At 40.9% G+C, this 25,613-nt stretch overlaps 1 protein-coding gene across 2 annotated transcripts in view; it reads right to left on the bottom strand.

Moving 5' to 3' along the window:
* Nucleotides 1-25,613, bottom strand: part of LOC136836268 (F-box/LRR-repeat protein 20-like) — a 286,367-nt gene that overhangs the window by 101,441 nt on the left and 159,313 nt on the right. For both annotated transcript variants that reach the window (XM_067100295.1, XM_067100296.1), the window contains exon 6: nucleotides 5,025-5,201. In XM_067100295.1, coding sequence (XP_066956396.1) covers nucleotides 5,025-5,201 — 177 coding nt within the window. The remainder of the gene's footprint in view (nucleotides 1-5,024; nucleotides 5,202-25,613) is intronic.

The following is a 25,613-nucleotide window of genomic DNA, read 5'->3' as shown; positions in this document are numbered from 1 at the left end:
TCATGAGCCTAACAAGCTCATGAAGAGCTCTATCTGGGGCCCTAACCTCTTCCCAGAGGAAGAGGTAGCCAGTGTGCTGAGGGAGGCTACTAGAGCCAACCAGAGTCTTTGCTCTCGCTGGGGTATCTCAGCCTACAAGCGTAAGACCCCAGAATCTGGCGGCCCCCAGACTAAGAGTGGTAAGCAGTTCAGGAGACACAAGAGGCCTCATCATCAGATGGTAGTTCAAGCTGTCCCGGTCTCAGCAGTCGCGCAGCCCTCCACCTCTAAAACTCATCCCCAACAATACGTGCTGGTCCAACCAGCTCATTCCCTTGCTGCACCTTCGTATGTTGCCTCACCAGCATACAATCCTACCTATGAAGGCCGTGGGTTCTTTCACGGCCTTAATAGGAGTGCAAGGGGGGGAAGAGGTCGGACCCCTTACAGAGGCAAGTCCAACACCGCCCCAAGAGGTAAACCTGGACGTGGTAGAGGAAACAAACCCGCTTCCTCCCACTGAGAACAGTCAGGTAGGTGGTCGCCTTTACTGGTTCAGAGACCAGTGGTCCTTCAGCCCTTGGGCACACAGCATTGTGTCCAAAGGTCTAGGTTGGAGCTGGACCAAGGACCCCCCTCCTCTCATCAGGTTTTACCAGCCACCCTCAAGAGTCCTACAGGACTATGTGGCGGAACTGCTCAACAAGCGAGCAATAAAGAAAGTAAGGCACCTCAAATTTCAAGGCAGGTTGTTCACTGTTCCCAAGAAAGACTCCGATCAGCAAAGAGTGATTCTGGATCTGTCGCGTCTAAATCATTACATAAATGCGACAAATTTCGCATGCTTACGGTAGCACGGGTACGGACTCTACTTCCGCGTGGAGCCGTCACCACCTCTATCGATCTTTCAGACGCTTACTATCACGTCCCGGTTGCGCGGAGCTTCTCTCCGTTCCTGGGTTTCAGACTCGGGAATCAAGCCTATTCCTTCAGGGTCATGCCTTTCAGTCTAAATATTGCACCCAGGATATTTACAAAACTGGCGGACATGGTAGTTCAGCAACTCCGGTCCCGAGGGATATCCCTAGCAGCGTACCTAGACAATTGGATAATTTGGGCACCAACAGTTCTGGAATGCCGGAAGGCCACGGCCACGGTCATCAACTTCCTGGAGTTGTTAGGTTTTCAACTGAACAGAGAGAAGTCCCGCCTGACTCCGGAGTCCCAGTTTCAGTGGCTGGGTCTCCAGTGGGATCTGTCCTCATACACGTTATCCCTCCCGCCTCCCAAGCGGAAGGAGATAGCCTCCCTTACCAGGAAATTCCTGAGAGACAAAGCAGCATCCCGCCAGGCCCAAGAAAGAATCCTCGGTTCCCTTCAATTTGCCTCAGTGACGGACCTGCTCTTAAAAGCAAAACTAAAAGACATAAACAGAGTGTGGCGGAGTCGAGCCAATGTCAGGCTCAGAGACAAGGTCTCCTCCATCCCCCGGATTTTAAAGGCAAGACTGCGGCCTTGGTCCACAGTCAGCGGCCTGTCCAAGACAGTCCCGCTTCAGTTCCTTCCTCCGACGCTGGTAGTTCACACGGACGCCTCATTAAGCGGCTGGGGAGGATATTCACCAAAACAAAAGTACAAGGAACGTGGTCTACAATGTTTCAACAGTTCCATATAAACACCTTGGAAGCTATGGCGGTATTTCTAACCTTAAAGAAAATCCGCCCCCCCAGCCGGATTCATATCAGACTGGTGTTGGACAGCGCCATGGTAGTTCATTGCATCAACAGGGGCGGCTCCAAATCAGGTCGCATAAACCAGGTTATGGTAGCTATTTTCTCCCTGGCGAACAAGCACAGCTGGCATCTGTCAGCCACCCACCTAGCGGGGGTGCGGAACGTGGTGGCGGATTCCCTGTCCAGGACCACTCCATTGGAGACGGAGTGGTCTCTGGACGGAGAGTCTTTCAATTGGATTTGCCGCCGGGTTCCGGGTCTCCAAGTGGATCTGTTCGCGACGGAGAGCAACTTCAAGCTTCCCTGTTATGTGGCCCCGAACCTGGATCCTCAGGCGTATGCCACGGACGCAATGACCATAGACTGGAACAATTGGGAGAAGATTTATCTGTTTCCCCCAATAAATTTGCTGTTGAAAGTACTGCACAAACTCAGGTCATTCAAGGGTCAACTAGCCCTGGTAGCCCCGTACTGGCTGAAGAGCAATTGGTTCCCTCTTCTTCAGGAACTCGGGTTGCGGAGTCTTGGTTCCCCCAAACTGACCCAAACAGTACAAACCAAGACTGTGTCAGCTTCCTCAAGAATTCAGAATGCCCTAGTTTTATGGACTTTATAAAGTTCGCAGCTCAAAGGGGAGCAAACATTGACCCCGTTAACACTCTGTTTTTAGAATCAGACAAGAGAGATTCTACTCTCAGACAATATGACTCAGCAGTCAAGAAATTGGCCTCCATTTCTGAAGACATCTGAAGCCCAAACCATGACTACTAACCTAGCAGTTACCTTCTTTAGATCATTGTTTGAAAAAGGCCTTGCCCGGCCACTATTACCACAGCTAAGTCAGCCCTGAAGAAGGTATTCTTATATGGTTTTAAAATTGACCTTACAGATTCTTACTTTTCATCTATTCCTAGAGCATGCGCTCGTCTGAGACCCGTATCACGCTCACATTCTGTTACGTGGTTCCTCAATGATGTGCTCAAGTTAGCATCTGAGATTGACAACTCTCAATGCACTTATTTGGATCTGTTAAGGAAAACTTTATTTCTGATTAGCTTGGCTTCAGGTGCCAGAATTTCAGAGCTGTCGGCTCTCTCTAGAGGTGATGATTTTGTTAGTTTCCTCCCGTCCGGAGAAGCCCTCCTTTCTCCTGATCATAGATTTTTAGCTAAAAATGAGGACCCTCAAGACAGGTGGTCTCCTTGGAAGGTGGTGCCCCTTCCACAGGACCAGTCCTTATGCCCAGTCTATACCTTAAAGTCTTACCTTTTAAGAACTCCACAGTGTAAGTCGGGTCCTCTGTTTTATCAGAGAGAAAGGTGGAACTCTTTCGTTAAATGCAATAAGGCAACAAATTCTGTATTTCATTAAACAAGCTAACCCGGATTCAGTCCCTAAGGTTCATGATATTCGTGCAGTAGCTACTTCCACTAATTATTTTCATAATATGGATTTTTCAGAACTTACCAAATATACGGGTTGGAAATCACCTCTAGTGTTTAAACGCCATTATTTAAAATCACTCGAAGCCCTGAAATTTTCTACAGTGGCTGTGGGGAGTGTCATTCCCCCACCTTAATTATCCATTATCCTTTATCCTTCCCCCTCCCCCCTGTCCACCTGCCTCATTTACTTCTCTGCCTGCCCTTCTGGATGATCATGCCTCACTGCCTTGCTCCTCATATTGATATTATTATTGTCTTTTTATTATCTTTTGGTGACTATATTTTGACATGCTGTAATTTTGGATTGTCTTAGGGGTACTGGGCTGTTTTTTATTTTGCTCCATGTACCCCATAAATTTTCTCATGTTGTAGATGTCTCTCTTATGTTTAGTTATAAGTTCATATTTACTCCTTATAATCTTAAGTATTTTTGAATGTATTTTGCCTTATAATCTTAAGTATTTTTGAATGTATTTTGCCTGCCATATTGTTTGGTGTATTGACTTTGTATTCTACTTTTAAGGTCGTATTACTGTATTTTCATGTTAGTATTCATTTTTTCATGTGAGAGATATCCTCATTAAATCCGTTTCCATAGCTTGTGTTTTTCTTCAGATCACCTTTTTGTTTCCTTGTAGTTTGCAGTCTTGGCATGATTCTCTATCACTATTTCACCGGCTGACACGGGGCTGGACTCAGAAAAGGGATTTTGACAAAGGAAAAATCTATTTCTGAGGAAGGCCCCCGTGTCACCTGGTGACCCTCCCAGAAGTGGCTTCCGCTCCCCCCTACTTGCACATGCCAAGCCTGGGGTGGTGCTAGTCTGGAATGATGTAGGTGGCGCTGGTGTCGCCGGCCTGGCGGGTGCCTGTGCGTGGGGGCTGTAACGGCTCACCGCTCTCTTCGAGGAGTTTTGACATGGGGATATCTATCGAGTGTAGCTCTGTGGTTGTGATCCTTTCACTCACCCTTGGTTATACCGACGTCTTCCTCAGGGAAGACGCTCGATCTGGGGGTAGTAACCCCAGCATTCCTGAAAGCTCTTTTTTCTCTGGTATATCTAGCAATTTATACCTAGAAATTCGTGTTAGTATGGAATTTCACCGGGTGACACGGGGCCTTCCTCAGAAATAGATTTTTCCTTTGTCAAAATCCCTTTTATCCATTTAAGATACTATATAACTTTGGCATCAAAATACATTTTATCCATTTAAGATACAGAATAGCCAAAGTAAATATTGGAAATAAAGCTTCTTATTATTATTATTATTATTATTATTATTATTATTTATTATTATTATTATTATTATTCTCTCTCTCTCTCAGTACTGTAATGAAATATGAACTACAGTATAGTACTAAGCTAGCTTTTAAATGAAATTAAAGTGCTTTGGGAGCATGATTTTGTCATATTTAGAGTTTAAACTCTAGAAATAAGCATGTACCGTATGTATTAGCATTTTTAGTGACCGTACCAAAATTGCGCGAATCCTTGCCTCGCAGGAGGGGTTCTGGAACCTAAACTCGCGTAAGTTCAAGGTATTACTGTATAGTGTATATCTTTACCCCTCTATCCAAACTAAGAATATTCAGATTCTACCTAATAAATACAGCTTATTATAGCATAATCTGAAAATGTTGATGCTTCTCATGTTTTCTTTACCATTAATACTAAAGAAAGATAAATATGGCCAAGAAACAGCAATGTCTTAATTACATGTACAGAGTAGGTATACAAGTTTATTACTATCCTCCAAAATATATGTATGACACAAATAAGACTGCCAAAGTTCTACAGTGAAAAAAAAAAAACCGGTACTGAGAAATATCACATTTACAAAAATAAAGTTCCTTGCTAGCAACTTACTGCTTATAACTGCTTCTTTCCACACTTGCAAATGCAATGAAGTTAAGGATGAAAACAGATTCCCAGGATTCACCAGTAGTTCATCCCCTTCCACTGTGGCTGTGCTGATGTGCAAAGTGTTCAGGTGAGGGCAATGGCTTCCCAAGAGCACAATCTTTTCTTGATTTACTTCATCACCTGCAAAACCAGTGTGCTTCTTCAAACCATCAGTAAAATATTCTAATTCAAGCATTAACATGACATTTTTATGATAAAATAGTGTTATATATACTTACCAAGTAATTACATTGCTATTAATTTCACTAGCTCAGCAGCCAAAATTTTGAAATTCGCGGGTCACACTATTTTGTTTTGGTAGATGACTCGCCCCACCCACTTTTGGGGAAAGAGAGGAACAACTAGCAAATGGGCTTCAATTTGTTTATGCCCTTATATTCATGCGCAGGGAGTAGGGCGGGCTCCAATCATGTACTTACTTGGTAAGTATACATAAAACTTTATATTATCAGCAAATGTCATTTTTATATAAATAACTTACCAAGTAATACATTGCTGATTCCCACATTGACAGGAGTTGGGATGCATGAACACATCTACCCCAAAACATTAATAATGGTAATGAACTTGAGAATAGACAAGATTGCTAAAATTAAAATAATGCCTGCTGAATCCTTACTTGATGAGCGAGCTGCTGCAGGAAGATACTGCCTCTGGATGGTGCTCGTCTTATCGCATAGTGGAGCGGTGATAAAGCCGAGAGTCACCTACTATTTCAGTGGGTACCTTGCAGCAAAGGACAATTCCGATTGCTTACAAAGATAAAAAGTTGCCTCTGCCCTGGGTGCACTACAAACTAGACAACCAGAGAAAACACAGTCACCAAAACCACAATAATAAAAAACCACTACCAACCATAAAAGAACTGGAGGGTACTCCAGGCACATCGTACCCCCAGGATCCCCTAAAAACTCAACATCCTTGTTTCAAGGTGAAGATTGATAGTTTTACGAATATCCCTGGGTTTATGGCATTTCTAGTGATTTTTACAGGCCGGCAACGGAAACTTTATTTAATTGGCCTTGGAGTTCTGACTTGCGTAAGGGGAAATCGTAAAAAACCAAACAAGGGATGATTTTAGGAGCTGAAGGCTCTACTTCATAAGGAAATGTTACGTAAACACTTGGGATAAATTAAGGATTTATATTTACAAAAGAAAGCATTAGAAGGGAAAAATGGGTAACTGAATTGTTAAAGGGCTTGCAATGCCTGAAGATCCTCCTACTGGAGTCTTGACTAAGAGCAAGGCACAGTCCAAGATGAGTCCACTGTGAATAGGTCCCTCTGCAAGAGATATTTACACATTACACACCAGTAAAGGAAAATATAACACGGAATATGACTCAAGTCTGAGCTGAGGGTGCCAAGGACTCGAGGGATAACTGAACATTTTACACAGGAACAAGAAACACTGCAAAAGGCACTGAACAAATGACACAAGGATAAGAAACAATACTGGCACTCGGTCACACTTCAAAAGGGCAAACGGTCGAGAATGAAATATCTTTACTCGCACTTTACCCTAGGGGAAGCGGGTCTCTGGCGAAGGATGACGAGGGACAATCACACACTTGACATCATACTCAGGTTCCTGGGTATGTCCTTTCGAGGCTGACGGTAGTACTGGGTTCATGTCAGGAGCCTGGTGTGAACATCTGGGTGGAAGGTTGGAGGATGACTCTCAGCGTCTTGTATCACTCGCCCGCGTGTATGGCTAACTGCCCAACTGCATCGTGACTGACTGCCCAACGACTACTCAGCGACTAACTCTTGAGATCTCCTGTCCTTCTCTTTTTAAGGCCTCGGCTGAGTGTCCTGACCGAGTGCAAAGATTGGTGACTGTGTGCAAAAGGTGTGTCATTTGCCCAGGTGTTCAGCCATCTGGTTGCCTCTTCCCAGGTATCCTGCGACAGGAAAGACAATTCAGCAGCTTAATCTGCCTTTAGAAGGTTGTTTTAAGCAGCTTAGTTGGGCTAAGCTGCTTAAGGGAGTGGCACCCAGCCTCTCATCCTTGCCCCTTTTAACCGTGCCATCTCAATATCTGTTTCAGGTAAAGAAAGGGACAGATCAAAATGTTGATAACTTTGTTTTGATATCTAGGTTCTACTTTCAATAAACTAAGTGTAAATTAAGGGTTGTCTGTGCAGCGACTTCGTGTATTATAATAATAGAAAGGATTGCTTCCTACACTTCCTTACCCAACACCACACCAGCCACCGAAAACAGACTGCAGTTATCATGTATAGTCTTGATTTCATTTAAATAATGAGAAGCATAAACCAACTGACACTTCCAAAAAAAGGTTTGCAGTATGGAAGAGACAAATTATGCTTGAAAGCTAAAACTGCTACTGCTCTGATTTCATGTGCTTTAACTTTACACAAGGAAAAAAAACCTCGTCTCTAATCAAAGAATGAGCTTCCAAACACCATAAAGCATTAGGTGATCCCTGTACTCCTTTTGTTCTGTGAAGGTAATACTTTAAAGCCCTTACACAGGACACAAAACTCTCTTCCTCATCTGAGCCAACAACCTCTGACATGCTGATTTTGAAAAACCTTTCTTTTGTAGGAATTCCCTGACAGTTTGTAGCCTGTCAGGGCCAGAGTAGACAACCCCTGATTAAAATGCCAAAAGTGGGGTTGTTTGAGTGGATGATGCATTTGTGGGAGCAGTCTTGGGAAGTCCGATTGTAGTTTGAGAAGGTACGAAAACCACTCCTTCGCTGGCCAAAATGGTGCTACTAGGATCATTGAGATATTCTAGTGTAGCTAGAATTTGTTCAACACCTGTCTTACCATAATGAGAGGTGGGAAGGCACAGAGGAGCTTGTCGGACCAGTCCTGAAGCATGGCATCTGTTGCCCATGCTAAAAGATCTGGTACTGGTGAGCAAAACAGAAGAAGTCTGTGGTTTCTGGAAGTAGCAAAGAAATCTAGGATTGCTGTCCCCCAACAGTTTCCATAAATCTCAGCACACCTGATAATCCAAAGTCCATTCTGTGGGAAACACCTGCTTCTGGCGACTCAGTTCGCCCTCCAGAACATTTAACTTCCCTTGTATGAATCGAGTCAGAGGAGTTGTCCGGTTTCGATCCTTCAAAAGAAGAAGCTCCCTTGCTATCTCATAAAGGGAGAAAGAGAGTGTTCCCCCTTGATTCTTTATATAAGACAGGGTGGTTGTACTATCCGAATGGACCACCACTGTCGTCAAGGTATAAGGGAGATCTTGACAACCATCAAATGGAGCCATTTGGCATGGGGAGTGAGAACTCTGGTGAAAACTTGTGGTGTCGTCGAGAGCCCAAAACATAGGGCGCGGACCTGAAAGACTTTGTCCCGTAGACAAACCTTAGATATTTCCTTGATTCCTGGTGTATTGGAAGATGAAAATATGTGTCCTGCATATCTATTGATGTCATCCACTCTCCCTGGTGAATGGATGACAGAACGGTATGGTTTGTCTCCATTCTGAACTTTGTCTTCTGTACGAAGACGTTCAGGGCGCTTATGTCTAAACTGGCCACCAGCCTCCTGACGCATTGGGCACCACAAAGAGATGGTTGTGAAATCCTGGGGAATTCACATTCTCTACTATTTCTATCGCCCGCTTTCTGAGGAGGGACAAGACTTCCTCTGAGATAGCCGAAAACCTCTTTGAGCTTTTGGAGTATGCCATCAATGTTACTGGCGAGCTGAATAAGGGAGACTTTTCTTGGCAGGGAATGGAATATCCTTCCTTGAGAATACCAACTATCCAAGGCTTGGCCCCTTTCTTTCTCCACCTCTTCCAAAAGAGAAGGAGTTTGGCTCCTACTGGTGTTTGGAGGGGAAATGTTCTCACTTGCATGAGGACATTTGGGAGGATGACTTCTTGATGGCTCTTGACACAAATCTGTTACCACAACAAGATCTGGAATACAATCTTAGTCTGTTACTCCAAAAGGGACATAACTGCAAAGGGAAAACAATCCTGGGGGGAAGCATCAACATCTCCTTAGGGCGTCTAGAAGACTGCATGAGAAGGTCCTGTGTGCTCTTCTTCTGCAGGTCAGACGAAATCTCCAGCACAGTCGACTGAGGAAACAAAATGAAGATGGTCTAGACAGGAAAACAAAAGTGCAGACTTTTGAGAGGGAGTTATTCCTTAGAGGTGTACGAACACCACAGCTTCCTTTTTTAAGAACCCCCATAGCATAAAGGGAAGCCAACTCCTAAGACAGCAACCCCAACCAATCAGAGGAACTATCTTCACATACAGATGCACAGTCTTTAATCTCACAGGCTAGAGAGCCCACAGCCCAATCCATAAAACTAAGAACCTCAAAAACCTTAAAAAGGATTTTGAGAAGGTCAAAAAGCTCTGAAGAACTAAACATGATCTTTACTCAAGAAAACGCAGATCTTCGTGAAGAATCGATTAACCCAGAGAAGTCCCCCTGGGAGGAGGCAGAGACTCCCAGGGAAGGAGCTTCCCCTGCGGCAAATGAAAGGTGTCTCCTCTTGGTCAGCCAAGATGGAGGAAAACTAAAGATGGCACAACCTTGCTCCCTCTTCTCCAAAAGCCATCCATCAATATCACTCAATGCTTTCTTTGCTGAAGAAGAAAGCACTAACTTCGGTAGCTTAGAAGAGTCTGACAACTGCGCCTCCATCAGGAAAGCGGATGCCGGCAAAGGAGGAGCTGCCAGAGAAAAGAAGCTCGGAAAGATAGCTAACAGGTACCTTAGCAGCGATGTGTAAGTGGAAGGATTAGCGTCCTGTACAAGTATATCTTCTTCATTGTTAGAAGACATAGGCGACAAGGCCAAACCCGTGGACTGGGGAGCCAAAGGACCCTTTTTCAGCAGGCTCAAAATGCTGTCCAGATTCATCTGGATAGGGTCCACTGTAAAAGGCAACTGCTACTAACCGAAGACTGAAGTGGGTTAGGCTGAGAAGCAGGAGAATCATCAATTACTGCTTGTGTTCCAACATGAACAGAAGCAAAAGAAGCATCAACAGCGATAGAAAGGTGCTTGGCCGAACGTGGGCACTCAGGTGCTGATGGGTGCTTCATAACAGTCGGGCCTCTGAGAGACACAGAGGGTTCGGAAAACAACAGGCGCTCTACGGTGCTGAAGAGAAGATGGGCGCTTGGAAACTGAAGAAAGCCCGGATGCTAATGGGTGCTTATACACCTTCAGGCATTCAGGTGATGTATGGAATTCGGTAACAACAGGGGCTTCTGTCACTACAGGGCGCTCAGGAGTCAAGGCAGACTCAGGCAACTGAGGACATTCAGGAGAGGACATTCTACATGAAGCTGAGCGTTTGCGAGACGATGGGCGCTTAGAAGTCACATTCTGACTTTCCACTGCTGGAAGAATGGAAGAAAGATGCTCCAGGATGTCCCAACTACTACATTAAGGTCAGGGACTATCCAAGGTGTCCTTAGACTTCTTGCAAGGCACTGGAGAAGAATGCAAAGCACCATTAGCACTTCTTGTCAGAGAATGTGACTTGTCTACAAAGCGCCATTGCCGCTTAGGAGAAGAATCCTCCAAACTAGAGGAAAGACAATGATTGTCCAAGGAAATGCCTTTCCAGTGGCATTTGGCTGCAACCTGGGATTTAGCAACAGGTTCAACCGAGGGGACGACTACCTGAGGGCAGACCCCACCAACCTCCCTTAGGGTACCAGTTTGACTCTTCCCAGGTTCAGGGGAGTATGTCATTGACCTTTGCCTTGGAGAATCGGTGGGCCGGGTAGCCACCTCCTCCAACAACACTTTACTTGCACGCACTCTGCCAACACAACACTAACACTGGGCACTAAAGGGCACTCCAACTCACTTTTGTTATCCATAAGCACTTTACCAGATGAAGCTAACTATGTGGTGGATTCGACAATCAACTAGAACCTTTTATCAACCTTTAACTCGAGGCTGGTCACGAGGTTGGGTTCAGAAGTGAAAGCCAGGTAAAGGAGACGGTTGCACAGGAGAAGGGTTGGCAATGGGATTAATAGAAATCACAGCAATGTCAACATCGATGTCAACATTATCAATATTCACAGAACTATGAGATTTCTGGCTAGCTAAAGATTTGCTGGTCTGCCTAGCAGCAGCCTTCTTCTTCTTATCCTTACCTGTTTTATTCCACTGTGATTTCTGAGTCTTCCATTTTTTCAAGTCCCAATCAACACATTCGCTACATCTTAAACTCTTCTGAACACACCTGTCCCCTACAGCCTGTGCAGATCGTATGAGTCATATGATTCCTTAAAGCTAGATGAACTTGAGTCTGACATTACGTAAACCAAGTCAGTTCCAGTCAAAATCAGGATGAGTCAAATCATTTCATGTCACAATTAAAGTTCTAAAAGAACCTAACACTATCTAAATGTGCTGTAACCGCTACCAAGACAGAATACTGCACCAAACGATGAAATACAACAGGAAAAGATGAATTCCAAAAATCAATAAGCTGCTGCTAACAACTGGTGTACAGCCACCAGAAACAAATTGAAGCCCATTTGCTAGTTCCTCCTCTCTTTCCCCAAATCGGGGTGGGGCGAGTCACCTAACCAAAACAAAATAGTGCGACCCGCAAATTTCAAAATTTGCGTCCCGAGCGAGTGAAATTAATAGCAATGTAATTACTTGGTGAGTAATTTATATAAAAATAATTTTTTCCAAATAATTTTCAGTTTCTTCAGCTGAATCTGATCTCTAACCCTGATAAATATGATCATTAGCAATATTTATGACTATCGTTTCTGGTTGGAAATTTAGGTAAAACTATTTTGCTAATTCATATAATTCTTGCCCAACTTTCTATGACAGAGACAAGAGATTTCATAGAATTCTGTCCCAAATAACTAACAACTTGGGTTCCTCTATACATACAACTTCCATATTTCTATTTATTCTCCAATGGTTTTGTTCTCTCCAACTCTTTTTCCTCTCTCTTTCACCAAAAACTTTCTTGAGGCCAACACATATTCTTGTCACATAAATACTTGCTGTACTTCTACAGCAGAAAAATCTACCTTTTCTATGTGAATTTTTATTGATCATCATTATATGCCAGGCCCAACTTTAGGCAAAGTAATACTGTACACTTTATTTGCACAGGCCCACTCATCATCAGGTGTGCTTGTATTCTGCTTAAGCTTATTCTTTATAGTCCACTACTTAGCCAAGGGTTTACATAAAAAATCATAAGTGCACACCAGAAAAATATCAAATCCACAGTAACCAACCTACCCAAATCTAATCTAATGTAATCAAAGGCATTGTGTACTACATGGTGCACTGGAGATGGACACCCCTTTAACAGTTACAACTGATGTAATTGCTAATGAACATACTTTAACCAGGCTACCAAGCAAAATTAACCACAGCATTAAAAATAAATATCCAGTTTCATGTAGATTTGAGAATATCAAAACTCAGCATTCCTGAAATATCTTTAAATCAACAATCTGCACATCACATCACACCATCTAATAATTATGGTAATGATTTTACACACCAGCTCTTCTCAAACTTCAAATGCTATTCATTCTCCTTCAAAAGAACTGCCAATTATGGCTGATACTAAAAAACAGGTATTGACGTAGGAAAAACCTGCTTTTGGTAGCCGCTGTGAGTCCTCAAAGGAGTTATCTCCTGGTCCATTAGAGAGTTCTTTCTCTTATCTACAGTGATTACCTCGGTTCTCAATTCCTGTTGTCAACCTGCAAGAAGTAGGAACAGCGACATCATAAGTATGTCGCCATTGTAAACATGGCCCTGCAAATATCACTTTGCAAGTCAGCCATCACTGAGTCAACAACGCACTGTGTGAGACCTACCTTACTCAAGTCTATGCAGGATGATATTCATCCAAATCCCATGCCTTTCATCAGGGAAAGTGGGTGGGTTTGAGGACTCAGTGGCTACCAAAAATAGGCTTTTCCTACATCAAAATCTGTTGTTTGATAGTGTAGCTGCTGTTCGTCCTTAAAGGAGCTTACCAAAGTAATTGACAATTGACAAAATGGCTTAAGCTCTTGAATTCAATCCCAACAACCCAGAAAAACTTTGGTTCAAAGTCAAGCCACAGGTTTTAAACCACATTCTTTATTCCAAATACCCTTTTGGATTTGGTAACAAACAACATAAAACCAAACATGAACTTCTTTTGGGATGCAGTTCCATACTGACTTACCTAAATATGCTGGGTTTGGTCACAGTATTGTTACACCTTTCCCAGCGATATCTTAACATACCCACCATATCCAGATGACCCCTGGTTTTCCGCTCTAGTGTCTATGGGGTCAGGACTAACCATACCGTCTCTGATGACCATCCTGAACACTGAGACTTCTTTGAAAGTAACATTTGTGAAGGAAGCCAACGATATACTTATTTTCCTAATGTAATTGTGACTTAGGAAAGGAGTGTGGGTATGCCTTTTTAATAAGGGGCACTAAGTTTATTCTTAGCCCATATACAGTAGAGGGAATGGTTTGTTTGCTGTGACCTCTAAGTAAACCTTAAGTGCTTGAACTGGGAATAATGTTTTGTATGACAAAATGAGCTTCCTTATCAGAACAGATTTCCTCATTTAAAGAGTTCTCATTCTGGCTAGGAATGCTGGGCCAGGGGACAAGCTGTTTGAGTGATGTAGCATCCCTGTCTAAAAGAGTCCAGTTCATTAATATGAGCTCCTGATACCAAAGCAGTCAAGAAGATCGTCTTTTGCAGCATGTGAGTTGTGGTTCTATTGGGCCCACTGAAATGAGGGGCTAACAGAAGCCAAAGCATCTTATTCAGTGATCAAATAGTTGGAAGCCTTGCAGGAGCAGGTCTTTGTAATGCAAACGACCAGAGGAGAGAAGTGACAATTTCTATATTAGCATCAATACTGTAACAGCAAGGCATCTGTCTTCAGCAGAGATCTCAAATGGGTTCTCAGCATGGATATAATCTAACCATACTTTTCATATGGAATGGTATTTGCCGAATAGACAATGCCTGTAGTTCCTGCACTAGGTACCTAGCAATGGTGAATGGGTAATTTTCACGCCACACAAAGATTTAAAATTCCGCACTTGAAGGTCTCCACTCAGAAAGGAGGACACATAGATGACTTTCCTCCCTTCTGTCTGGAATAAAACAGCTGACAGTAATGGAATTGAATTTTTCGCCTGTTGTTGAAGTAATAGGAACCAATGACTGTTTGGTCAATTTGGGGCTAATAAGTAAGCAGTTCCTTTGAAGGTTAGAAGCAGTTCAAACCATTCAAAATCTGGGGCAATGGGGGGAAAAAGGGTATATCATCCTCCATTTGTTGCAGTCTCATAGGAATGCATCTCTTACTATTGCTTGATTGTCCAAGTTCATAGACACATGCACAAGAAATTGGTGGTTTCACATGTAGCAAACAGGACCACTTCTCGTTGTGGAAGCATATAAATTGCAGAACAAGTGTCACTTCTTCGCTTGCACTATCCAAGGATGGATAGTATTACTGTACTGAGAGGAGGTGAACATGAGCCCGACTTCTTGATGCAGGAAATTGCAATCATGTTGTCTAGGACCAACAAAATGTCTCTCTTTTGGAGGTTTCAGTTTTCTGAGACAAAAAGACAGTCATCAGCTCCAGGAAGCTGATATGACATTTCCTCCGAGCATGACCACCTCGCTGCTACCTGATGATCCTCCCAATGACCTTCCCAACTTGTCAAGGAAGCATTTGTATGTACAGTATTATCACTCATACAGATGGAGGAGTCAGGGTGACCTGTTTTGCCAGAGACCACTTTCAAGTCCACAGCCAGAAAATCTCCCTAACTATTTTATTTCTTTGACAAGGCCGATCCCATCATCTTTTTTCTTGCATGCCATAGCCAAATTTTTTTTTTTTTTTTTTTTTTTTTTGCTATCTAAGAATTGGATCTATCATAGGTCTGAACTGTAACAGGCCCATCATGCATTCCAATTGCCATCTGGAAATGCTGGGCTGTGCAAGGAACCTTTTGAGGTCATTTCTATTCTGGTTTGAGTCCAAAGGACATGGCCTTGAATCTGTACATTACCTTTCCTATCCAGAACCCTAAGAAGGGGCAGAAGGGAAAAACGATAGGGACACGTCAGTATGCATCTTTCAAATCTAGGAAAAAATTCCAGGTCCCTTGTGGAACAATTGAATGTACTTAGGCAACAGTAGTCATCCAGAAACTGTAGCAAACATTGTCTTTGTTCAATTTTGATAGGTCAAGGATCCCCCTCTGTTTGGAGGAATCCTTTTTTGGGGGCACTGAAGAGACATGCCTGGTGTTCCAACTGCTGTGGTGAATATATGTATGTTTCTCTATGGCTCCCTTTAAAAGGGACTTCAGCACGTAATCTTCTAGAGAGGGGTCTACTGTTTGTAGAATACTCTTTAAAAAAAAGGGGGGACGTATGAGATCATTTCCACCCTAGCCCGTTAAAGATAATAATACTGTGTCCCTAAGGGGAGGATTTCCATTGCATGTGATGCTGTAGAAGACGACCCCAGACCATATGTTTCCTATTGGGCTCAACCTCTCCCTTTGCCTTTGATAGGCACCCTAGGCATTCCTTTTCCTTTTCCCTGGTAAGAGTGTTTTTGGACAATTCAAACAGGATATTTTTGTTGCTGTTGTCCCCTTTTGTTTTTGTGAGAATCCTTCAGGGTGACTGGAGACTTATGTGGCTCCGAATTATGGTGAACCTTCTTTGGTTTGGGGAAAAAAGGGAAATCTTGGGTTCTTTGTTTCCTGGATTCCCTTTGTTCAAAGGAGAGGATATGTTGTACAGTTCTGTTGTTGGGCTTGTTCAATAAGCTGAGCCACAAAAGATTCCTTGAAAAGTCCTTACAGAAGGGTGATTTAGCCACATGAGTAAACTGTTTTGGAAGATTCTGGAAGCCTTCTAATGCCAACTTCCAGCACAGTAAAATCCAAGATTTGGAAGTTGAATGCAGTTGGAAGCCAGTTTTCGGCTAGCATAGTCTATATGAACGGTCAGCTAGTAATCTAATGAAGTAGCATAGCCTATCTATTAACCCTTAATCGATAGGAATCCTCATATCAGTATCTATACCAGGTTTTGGGTGATGGACGGGAATCCTCACGAGTATTAATATTATGCACCATTCGGTTTGGATAAATTTAACAGGAAAAATGTTCGTAGCACTTCAAAGGGCCATAAATGACTTATGGCAACTATTTAGCTCATCATAGGAGAGACATCGATCAGTATGCCTTGAAATTTCAGAGAGGAATGTACTGCCTCTCTGCCGCTCCAGGATGCCTTTTTATTTATTTGCTCATAAATATACCCAGGGATTGCTGTTGGTTTTAGTTCTTATCTTTTATGATAGTATGTCAGCTATAATTGTACTCTTGCAAAGAAAAGTACAGAGAAATATTAGAAAATACATGTATACCTCACAAAAGTTACTGCATCTCCCCATCTCAGTAAATCTCGTAAATATTTTACAACATATATACTCAATTTGTTACTGATTTTAGTTCTTATCCGTTATGATATTGTGTGAGCTGTAATTATAATTTTACAAAATAACATAAAATAATCATTAGGAAAAACATGCATAACTTGGTAAAACTAACATATTTTTACGAGTGTCTGGTAAAAGAGGCCCCACAAAGGGTTGTAAATAGTAACTTTCAACTTCCCGTGGAAGGTACGGAAACATTTTTTTATTTTTTTTTTTTTGCACCATGTGCATTTGCATATCTTCCTCTTTCCATTGATGTGTTTTTTCTTAAGTTGGCCAACCTTAAAGTTGTCCCCATGCTCATCATTCCTGGCCAAGAATGAGAACCCTTCAAATGATGAAATCTCCTATTCTGATAAGGAAGCTCAAATTGTCAGACAAAACATTATGCCCAGTTCAAGCACTTAAGGTTTACCTAGAGGTCATGGCAAACATCCCGGAAGGTCTGATTTTCCTAAACCCTAGCACAAACAAACCACTCTCTGTCAACACTTTGACAAAAGAAATTGTACTTTTCTACAAGTTGTGGTACGGTTTTATGTATTCTTTCTAAATTTACGTCAAGTGGAAATGTGTATAATATAGAAGAAGGATATTATGTTTTGTTGTGTTTGTATTTAGTTGTGAAAAACATTTTTTTTGGCTGTTTCGTGTATTTAATTGTACAGCAAGTATACATGTAATAGTGCTTAAGTACCGGTCATCGACTGTTTGTTGGTTCGTTTGTTAGTTGAACACTTGGTGTTGGTCAAAGACTGTCATGAGAGGCAGTCTCTTTACAGCTCTGGTGCAGTGTAGCTGTATTAAGAAAGGACTCAGAAAATTCAGCCATAGTTGTCGGTGCCTTCAAATCCACTCAAGTATTCCTTTTCATGATAAAGTTCATTTAGGGAGATTTCCTTCAGGAGATATGCATATCTAAATGTAAGGAGAATTTCTTGGAGTGTGCTTCGGATGAGTCACGAAGCAGAGATTGTGCTCACGCCAATCCCAATCTCAATTCAGTAAGTTTGTACCATTTATGTCTTGGATAATATACGCAACACAATATGGTTTTGATTGTGTTAGAATAATATAGTTGAAGTAACCTGGGTGTTGTAGCATAAAAACTTAGGCTACAATTTAGGTTAGTACATTTCAAACTGTTTGGGCTATATGATTACTTACGGTTTGAAAAGCTATACTTATTCTGAACAAATCATCAGAATAAATTGGTGCCAAGACCAAGATCGCAGTGATTGGTTGTTATAGCAGTGTTTATGAAATTTTAAAAACTACTGACATCTGGCAGAAAAGATAAAGCATGGTAGCCTGATGGCGGTGCCCATTTTTAGAACTAGCCACATGTTAGCCTGAAATGAACAAGTAGTAAGATCAATGAAGTCAATCACCACCTAGCCTAAGCAGCAGATGCCTATGCTTTCAGTCAGGATTGGTAAATACCAGGATGTGCTCGTGCCAACCCAGAAATGAGGTTAAGTTAGGTTAGGTGAATGATGGTTAATGCATTTCCACTTCGAAAATTGTTTATTTTTCTTTCTTCTTAGTAAATTGTAAGGTAATGAAGAGAGGAAATATTAATATAAAATTATTCTTTTAAAGTTTATGGTAAGTTTTTAAGTGAAATTTAATTTGAAATAAAACCCTATGTTGTATATTGTATATATGTAGCAGTGATCTACCATTGATTAATTTGAAGAGGTGTGGCCAACCTCTAAATATTATATTTGATAGTGCAGTATAAATATTCTTTTGGAGCTGGCAGTTTGTATACCTTTTTAGTATTAAGAACTTATATATTTTGGTGCTGGTAAATTATAAGCTATATATATTTTGGTGCTGGTAAATTATAAGCTAAGTTGTTTGACACAGACAAATTAAAGAGGAGACAGAAGGGTTTTAAGCCTGTGATAACTAACTGGTCAAAAAAGGTTGAAATCACTACTGGTACTGGTGATATCAATAGTATTTCTTCATTGAGAGACTCCTTGAAGGAATATTCGCAGAAAACCAGGAATTGGATAATGAAATATTGGATCTAACAGATCCCGGAGGACAACCTGACCAAATTATGAATCATGCTGAATATAGCCTAAAGGTAGGCACTGAAATTCATAGACTACTCCTCCATCACAAGTCTTCTAGCTGTAAGGGGTGAACCTAGTGCACCGCCATTGCCTGCTAAAGCTAGTGTAAAGTTACCTAAATTAGACCTCAAACATTTCAATGGTGATGTATGGGAATGGAATTAATTTTGGGAACTTTATGAAGTATCAGTACACCAACGTACTGATTTTGAGAAAATACAGAAGTTTTCCTATTTGACGGACCTACTGGATGGTGAGGCTCTGGAACTGATATCTGGTTTTAAATCAGGTGATGAATATTTGCAAGCAATGAACTTGTTAAAAGAACCCTATGGCAGAAAAGACAAAATCACATTGTGTTTAGCTAGAAAACTCTTCCAAACTGAGACTCCCAAGGCAGATGCAGAATAGCTACAAGGTTTCAGGCACAATTTGAATGCTGCATAAGATCACTGGAAAGTCAATAACTGGAACTGAGTGAGCTGTATACCATCTTGCACTACACCAAACTACCTAGTAAAGTAAGTGAATTAATAAAACAAAAGTGTGGAGAAGATTGGCTTAAATTTGACACCTTTAAAAAATATCTTGAAGAAGAAGTACACAATTTGAAGGCTTTTCCACATACTGAACCAGTAAGAGCTAATACAATGACAACAGTATCTGCTTTCTTCAAAGAACAAGGACAATCTGTGAGACCAAACAAAACACTGGTAAGGCCTAAAGAAAATGCCAACAAAGGCCAAGGTAAACCAGGTTAGAGGATGTGCATTTTATGGTGGCAATCATATATGGACACATTGTAAATCCTATGTAACCACAGGAGGAAAGATAGAACGACTTAGAACTCGGGGCCTGTTTCATATGCGCATCCAATAAGCACTTCAGTTCCGACTGTGACAGGCAAGTTTGTAACAACGGTTGCACTGTTAGACATCATAGTGCTATATGTAATCGAAACCAAACAAATAAGTCTAAGGTAGGTGGGGTACAAGTTGGAGAACAGGGAAATATGAGGACTAGGAAGTCTATCTTACCTATAGCCACAATAACCCTAAAGGGTAAAAGAGGTTGCATTGTGCAAAAGAGGGGGTTGTTGGATACCTGTACTGGGAGATCATTTAGAAGAAATCTGCTCTTGAGGGACTCCACTATAAGAGTAAGGGAGTTGAAAATATATCATTGAGAGGTTACTTAACTTCTACACCAGTTAAGGAGTATCAAATAGTGAACATCGCTGAACCTCACTGGGGCAGATTAACCCTTAAACGCCGAGCCTCTATTTACAAAAGTGTCTGCCGTATGCCGGCGGCGTTCGGGAGTTAGCGCCAAAGCGGAAAAAAAGTTTTTTTTTTAAAATCACAGCACGATTAGTTTTAAGATTAAGAGTTCATTTTTGGCTCCTTTTTTCCATTGCCTGAAGTTTAGTATGCAACCATCAGAAATTTAAAAATATCATTATCATATATAAATATTGAAATATATGACAGCGCAACAAAAAAATTTCATATATAATTGTATACAAATCGCACTATGAGCAAAACGGTTAAAGCTAATGAGTTTTTTTTTTTTTGTATTATACACTAAATTGCGATGATTTTGGTATATAAAAAATTGTAAAACGATCAAAGCAACACAGAGAAAATATTATCACAAAATGATGCATGAATTCATAACCCGCGGATATAAAAAAAGTTTTTTTCAAAAATTCACCATAAATCGAAATACTGTGCTAGAGACTTCCTGTTTGTTGCAAAATGAAGGTAATTGATTGAATATTACTAGACTGTAAGTGTTTTAGCTTACAATTGCAGTTTTCGACCATTTTGGTCGAGTTAAAGTTGACCGAAGGTCGAATTTTTCTATTTATCGTGATTTATATGAAAATATTTCAAAACTGATAAAAGCTACAACCATGAGTTATTTCTTGTTGTATTCTACATGAAATTGCGCACATTTTCATATATAAAACTTTATGTAACGGTTATTAGAAAAACGGTGCAAACATTATGACAAAGTGACAAAAGAATTTCTGAGATTTTCGGCCGAGTTACCGTGTGGACGTAAGGAAAAAGTCTTTTAAAAAATTCACCATAAATCGAAATATTGTGCTAGAGACTTCCAATTTGTTGCAAAATGAAGGTAAATGATTGAATATTACTAGAATGTAAGAGTTTTAGCTTACAATTGCGTTTTTCGACCATTTCGGTCGAGTCAAAGTTGACCGAAGGTTGAAATTTTGGCACATCGTGATTTATATGAAAATATTTCAAAACTGATAAAACCTACAACCATGAGTTATTTTTTGTTGCATTCTACATGAAATTGCACACATTTTCATATATAAAACTTTATGTAACGACTAATATAAAACGGTGCAAACATTACGACAAAGTGACGAAAGAATTTCTGAGATTTTTGGCAGAGTTACTGCGAGCGGACATAAGGAAAAAGTTTTTTCAAAAATTCACCATTAATCGAAATATTGTGCTAGAGACTTCCAATTTGTTGCAAAATGAAGGTAAATGATTGAATATTACTAGAATATAAGTGTTTTAGCTTACAATTGCGTTTTTCAACCATTTCGGTCAAGTCAAAGTTGACAAAAGGTTGAAATTTTGGCACTTATCGTGATTTATATGATAAACTGTTAAAACCTACAACCATGGTTTTTTTTTTTTGTATTTTACATAAAATTGCACACATTTTCATATATAAAACTTTATGTAACAGCTAATATAAAACGGTGCAAAAATTACGACAAAATGACGAAAGAATTTCTGATATTTTCGGCCGAGTTACCGTGCGGATGTAAGGAAAAAAGTTTTTCAAAAATTCACCATAAATCGAAATATTGTGCTAGAGACTTCCAATTTGTTGCAAAATGAAGGTAAATGATTGAATATTACTAGAATGTAAGAGTTTTAGCTTACAATTGCATTTTTCGACCATTTCAGTCGAGTCAAAGTTGACCGAAGGTTGAAATTTTTTGTAGTCGACGTACAGTACGTCCACTCGGCACCCGACAGACAATTGTAGTTGACGTACGATACGTCTAGTCAGCGTTTAAGGGTTAATAAATATGGATTGTGTACAGTGGTAGATGAGCTACCAGAATATGCAAAGAAATTCGACATTAAGAAGACCATTAGGTAGTCGTGTAGAACAAAATTGTAGTTAACGTAGGTAGTCGTGTAGAACAAAATTGTAGTTGACGTACGATACGTCTAGTCAGCATTTAAGGGTTAATAAATATGGATTATGTATAGTGGTAGATGAGCTACCAGAATATGCAAAGAAATTCGACATTAAGAAGACCATTAGGTAGTCGTGTAGAACAAAAATCAGCTTGGCTGATAAAGATTTTGATCTATCTGTAGACAAACAATTGCCTATAGAATTGTTAATAGGGGCTGACAATGTGTACAACATTTTACATCTGGGGTTTAGGAAATTTGAAAATTTAGTATTGCTGCCAACCATATTTGGTTACGTAGTAAATGGAACTTATAGTTCTCCTCCCACCAAGGAGATCCATTTTAAAACTGGCTGTGGAAACCGACGACATAACTATGGCTGAAGAGACTACTCATTTAAAGGATCCAAGGGAAGGTCTTGAAACTTTATGGAGTTTAGATCATTTAGGCATTGACTGCAGTGATATAAGGGAACAAGAACGGAAAGTATTGGAGAGCTTCGAGAGTACTGTAACCTATTCTGAAACTGACAAACAGTATGTTGTGGCACTGCCTTGGAAAGGCAACAAAAGGAGATTAACTTCCAACTTTGGGTTGGCTTTGAACAGATTAAAGCAACAGTGTTTCAAGTTTCGGAAGGACACTTAGTATCTAGAACACTACCAGAAAATCTTGAAGGATCAGGAGGATAGGAGATTCACAAAGAGAAAGGAATATTTTAAAACTGAGGAAGACTGTCATTTCTTGGCACATCATGGTGTTAAAAAGGACAGTGCAACAACCACTATTAGGGTAGTATTTGACTGTTTGGTCAAACAGGGATAAGTGGGTTAAGCATGAACGATGTTTGGTGGATGGGACCACATATAACAGCTGACCTGCTCAGAGTTCTACTGCAGTTTAAAACAAATCGTTTGCCTGTATAATGGTGCAACTTAGGGAAGAAGATAGAAACTATATTAGATTTTTATGGTTGGAAGATAAAACAGACCCCAACAGTAAATTGTTGGTGTATAGGTTTTGAGTTGGTTTTTTTTGGAGCTACATGATCTCCCTTTCTGCTGAATGCAACAATTAAGAAACAGCTATCTATGATAGGTCATGTAGAAAGGATAAAGAGAGGACTATATGTAGATAACTTGCAGTTCACCAGCAATGATGATGATGAACTGGTAAATTTTTTCTTTGAAGCAAATAAGATATTTGCGCAGGCACATTTATATCCGAAGGAATGGACAAGTAATAAAGACTCATTGCAAACTATTACTAGAGCATATGGGATTAGTGCCAGAGAACAAACACATCAGAAAGTCTTAGGTCTGAATTGGGGCAAAGAGATATATACCTTGACATTACATCCTACTAAGATAAACAAGTCCAGACAGACTAAGAGAGAAGTGTTAAGAACTATTGCACAGATTTGCGATCCATTAGGAGTACTTCTACCTGTTACTATTAGGGCAAGGATATACCTACAGAATTTGTGGAAGCAACAACTGAATTGGGATGAACAACTCCCAGACCCATTACAGAAACAATCCAAAGACTTGGGAAAATGTCTTGATATTTCCTTTTCTAGGAAAACTAGCCTAGGAGAGGGGGACTCCTTACACATACTCTGCGATGCCAGTGAGTTAGCATATGGTTGTGTAGCCTATAGAGTTAAGAACAAAAACTCTTATTTAATGGTGGCAAAGGCAAGAGTAACACCCATTAAAGAATTAACTGTTCCAAAAACTTGAGTTGATGGCAATGCTGCTAGTAGTAAGAATGGCCAAATTTATTAAAGAATCCTTTGAGAATGATTGGTCGGACAATAAAGTTGCCCTAAGTTGGCTAGTATCAAAAAGTGTTCTCCCTGTATTTGTGAAAAATAGAGTACTGGAAATAAACTCTTTAATTCCAAAGGCAGTCTTGTCCTATGTGCCTACAGATGATAATCCCAGTGACTGGTTGACACGTAGACAAAGGACAGAAATGATCTTGGATAGTTCTTTCTTGGGGAGGGACCCCCTTGCTTAAAAAATTCCTCTTGGCCGATAGATAGGTCATGGGTTGGTGGATCACTTGCGCAGGGTAGAGAAGACAACATTTTGGTCAATACTGTAGGGGACAACCTGAATGGTGATACTCATCTGCTGAATTGGGAAAGATTCAGCAAGGTTACAAAGGTGTATAGGACCACAGCGTGGATCCTACGATTTTTTAATAATTGTACGAGTTCAACCATATGAAGAAACATGGTGAACTGACCTTGGAAGAACTTCAAGAGGCAAGGAATAAAACTATTGCCCAAATGCAAAAGGAATTTTTCCATGAGCAATATGAGAGTTTGATGAAGGGGTAAGAAAACCAAAATTAGCTCTCACCTACCAATTGAATCTTTACCTGGACAACGGGGTAATAAGGTGCAAGGGTAGACTAGAACACACACAGTTACCCGAAGCTGTTAAGTTTCCTACACTACAGTACTGCCAAAGAGTTGCTCGGGTAATTATTAAAGAACATCATGATGCTACTGCTCATATGGGTTTAAATGCAACTGTGGCAAGTGTCAGGCAGTTCTGGATCCCACGGATAAGGCAACTAACTAAGAGTATATTACAACATTGTGTTATTTGCAGAAGAAAGCAGGGGAGGCCGTATAGGCCCAATATAGTTCCTCCATTACCTGAGTTCAAGGTGCAATGTAAGCAACCTTTTAATACCACAGGTGTGGACTACACCGGTGCATTATGGGTTAAGGGAAAGGGACAGCACCCTGAGAAGGCTTATATAATTTTATTTACATGCCCGATAAACAGAGGCATACATGTGGAACTAGTTGATAACCAGTCCTGTGACTCGTTCCTCATGAGTTTTAGAAAGTTCTCCAGCAGAAGAGGTTTTCCAGCACTCATGTTGAGTGACAATGCCACCACGTTTGTAGCGGCATCTGAATACTGTTAAGACCATGTCAGAGAATCCCAGGGTAAAGGAAACATCTGTTAGATATAAAGTGTAACTGGAAGTTCATTCCAGCGAGAGCACCATGGTTTGGTGCTATATGGGAAAGGCTGATAGGACTTCTTAAGTAATGTCTAAAGAATACTGTAGGCCAAGTCTCACTCAGTTTTGAAGAACTGACCTGTATACTGGTAGAACTGGAAGGAATCATCAATGATAGACCATTAAGTTACATGCCCAGGGATTTGAATCAATTGGAAATTTTAACCCCTAACCATTTGATTCTTGGAAGAAAGCTTTAAATCCTTCCCAAGAGAGGTAGTAAATAGGAAAGAGATCTTTGGTGACCCTACCTATGGACAGAGAGAGTTCACCGAGAGAGATTCCTGTATGTATCCAGATTGTGCAACCTGTGAAAAAGATGGGAGAGGGAGTATTTAACAGCATTAAGAGACCCATCGAGTAGGAACGATGCATGGCTCTTGTCCCAGGACAGGGGAAGTAATCCTCATTCATGACGAGGGGCCAAGTGAACGAGTTACATATGGGGCAAGACAAGGTCACAAGAGTGGCTACTCTAAGAATGGCCCATAGCCAGCTCATGATACCTGTCATTAAATAATACCCCTTAGAGTTGTGGCAGGAGCTAAGGGAAATTAATCCTGCGACAGAAGACATTCAGGAAAGCACCCACCCGAACAGAAGGACTGCTCAAATAGCTGCAGAAGCCAGAAAGGCATTGATAAGAACAAAACTTTTGTAAATAATGTAGGCACAAGTTTTTCT

Source organism: Macrobrachium rosenbergii, chromosome 56 (assembly GCF_040412425.1).
Source record: "Macrobrachium rosenbergii isolate ZJJX-2024 chromosome 56, ASM4041242v1, whole genome shotgun sequence".
Lineage (NCBI taxonomy): Eukaryota > Metazoa > Arthropoda > Malacostraca > Decapoda > Palaemonidae > Macrobrachium > Macrobrachium rosenbergii.
This window is presented reverse-complemented; position numbering and strand designations above follow the sequence as displayed.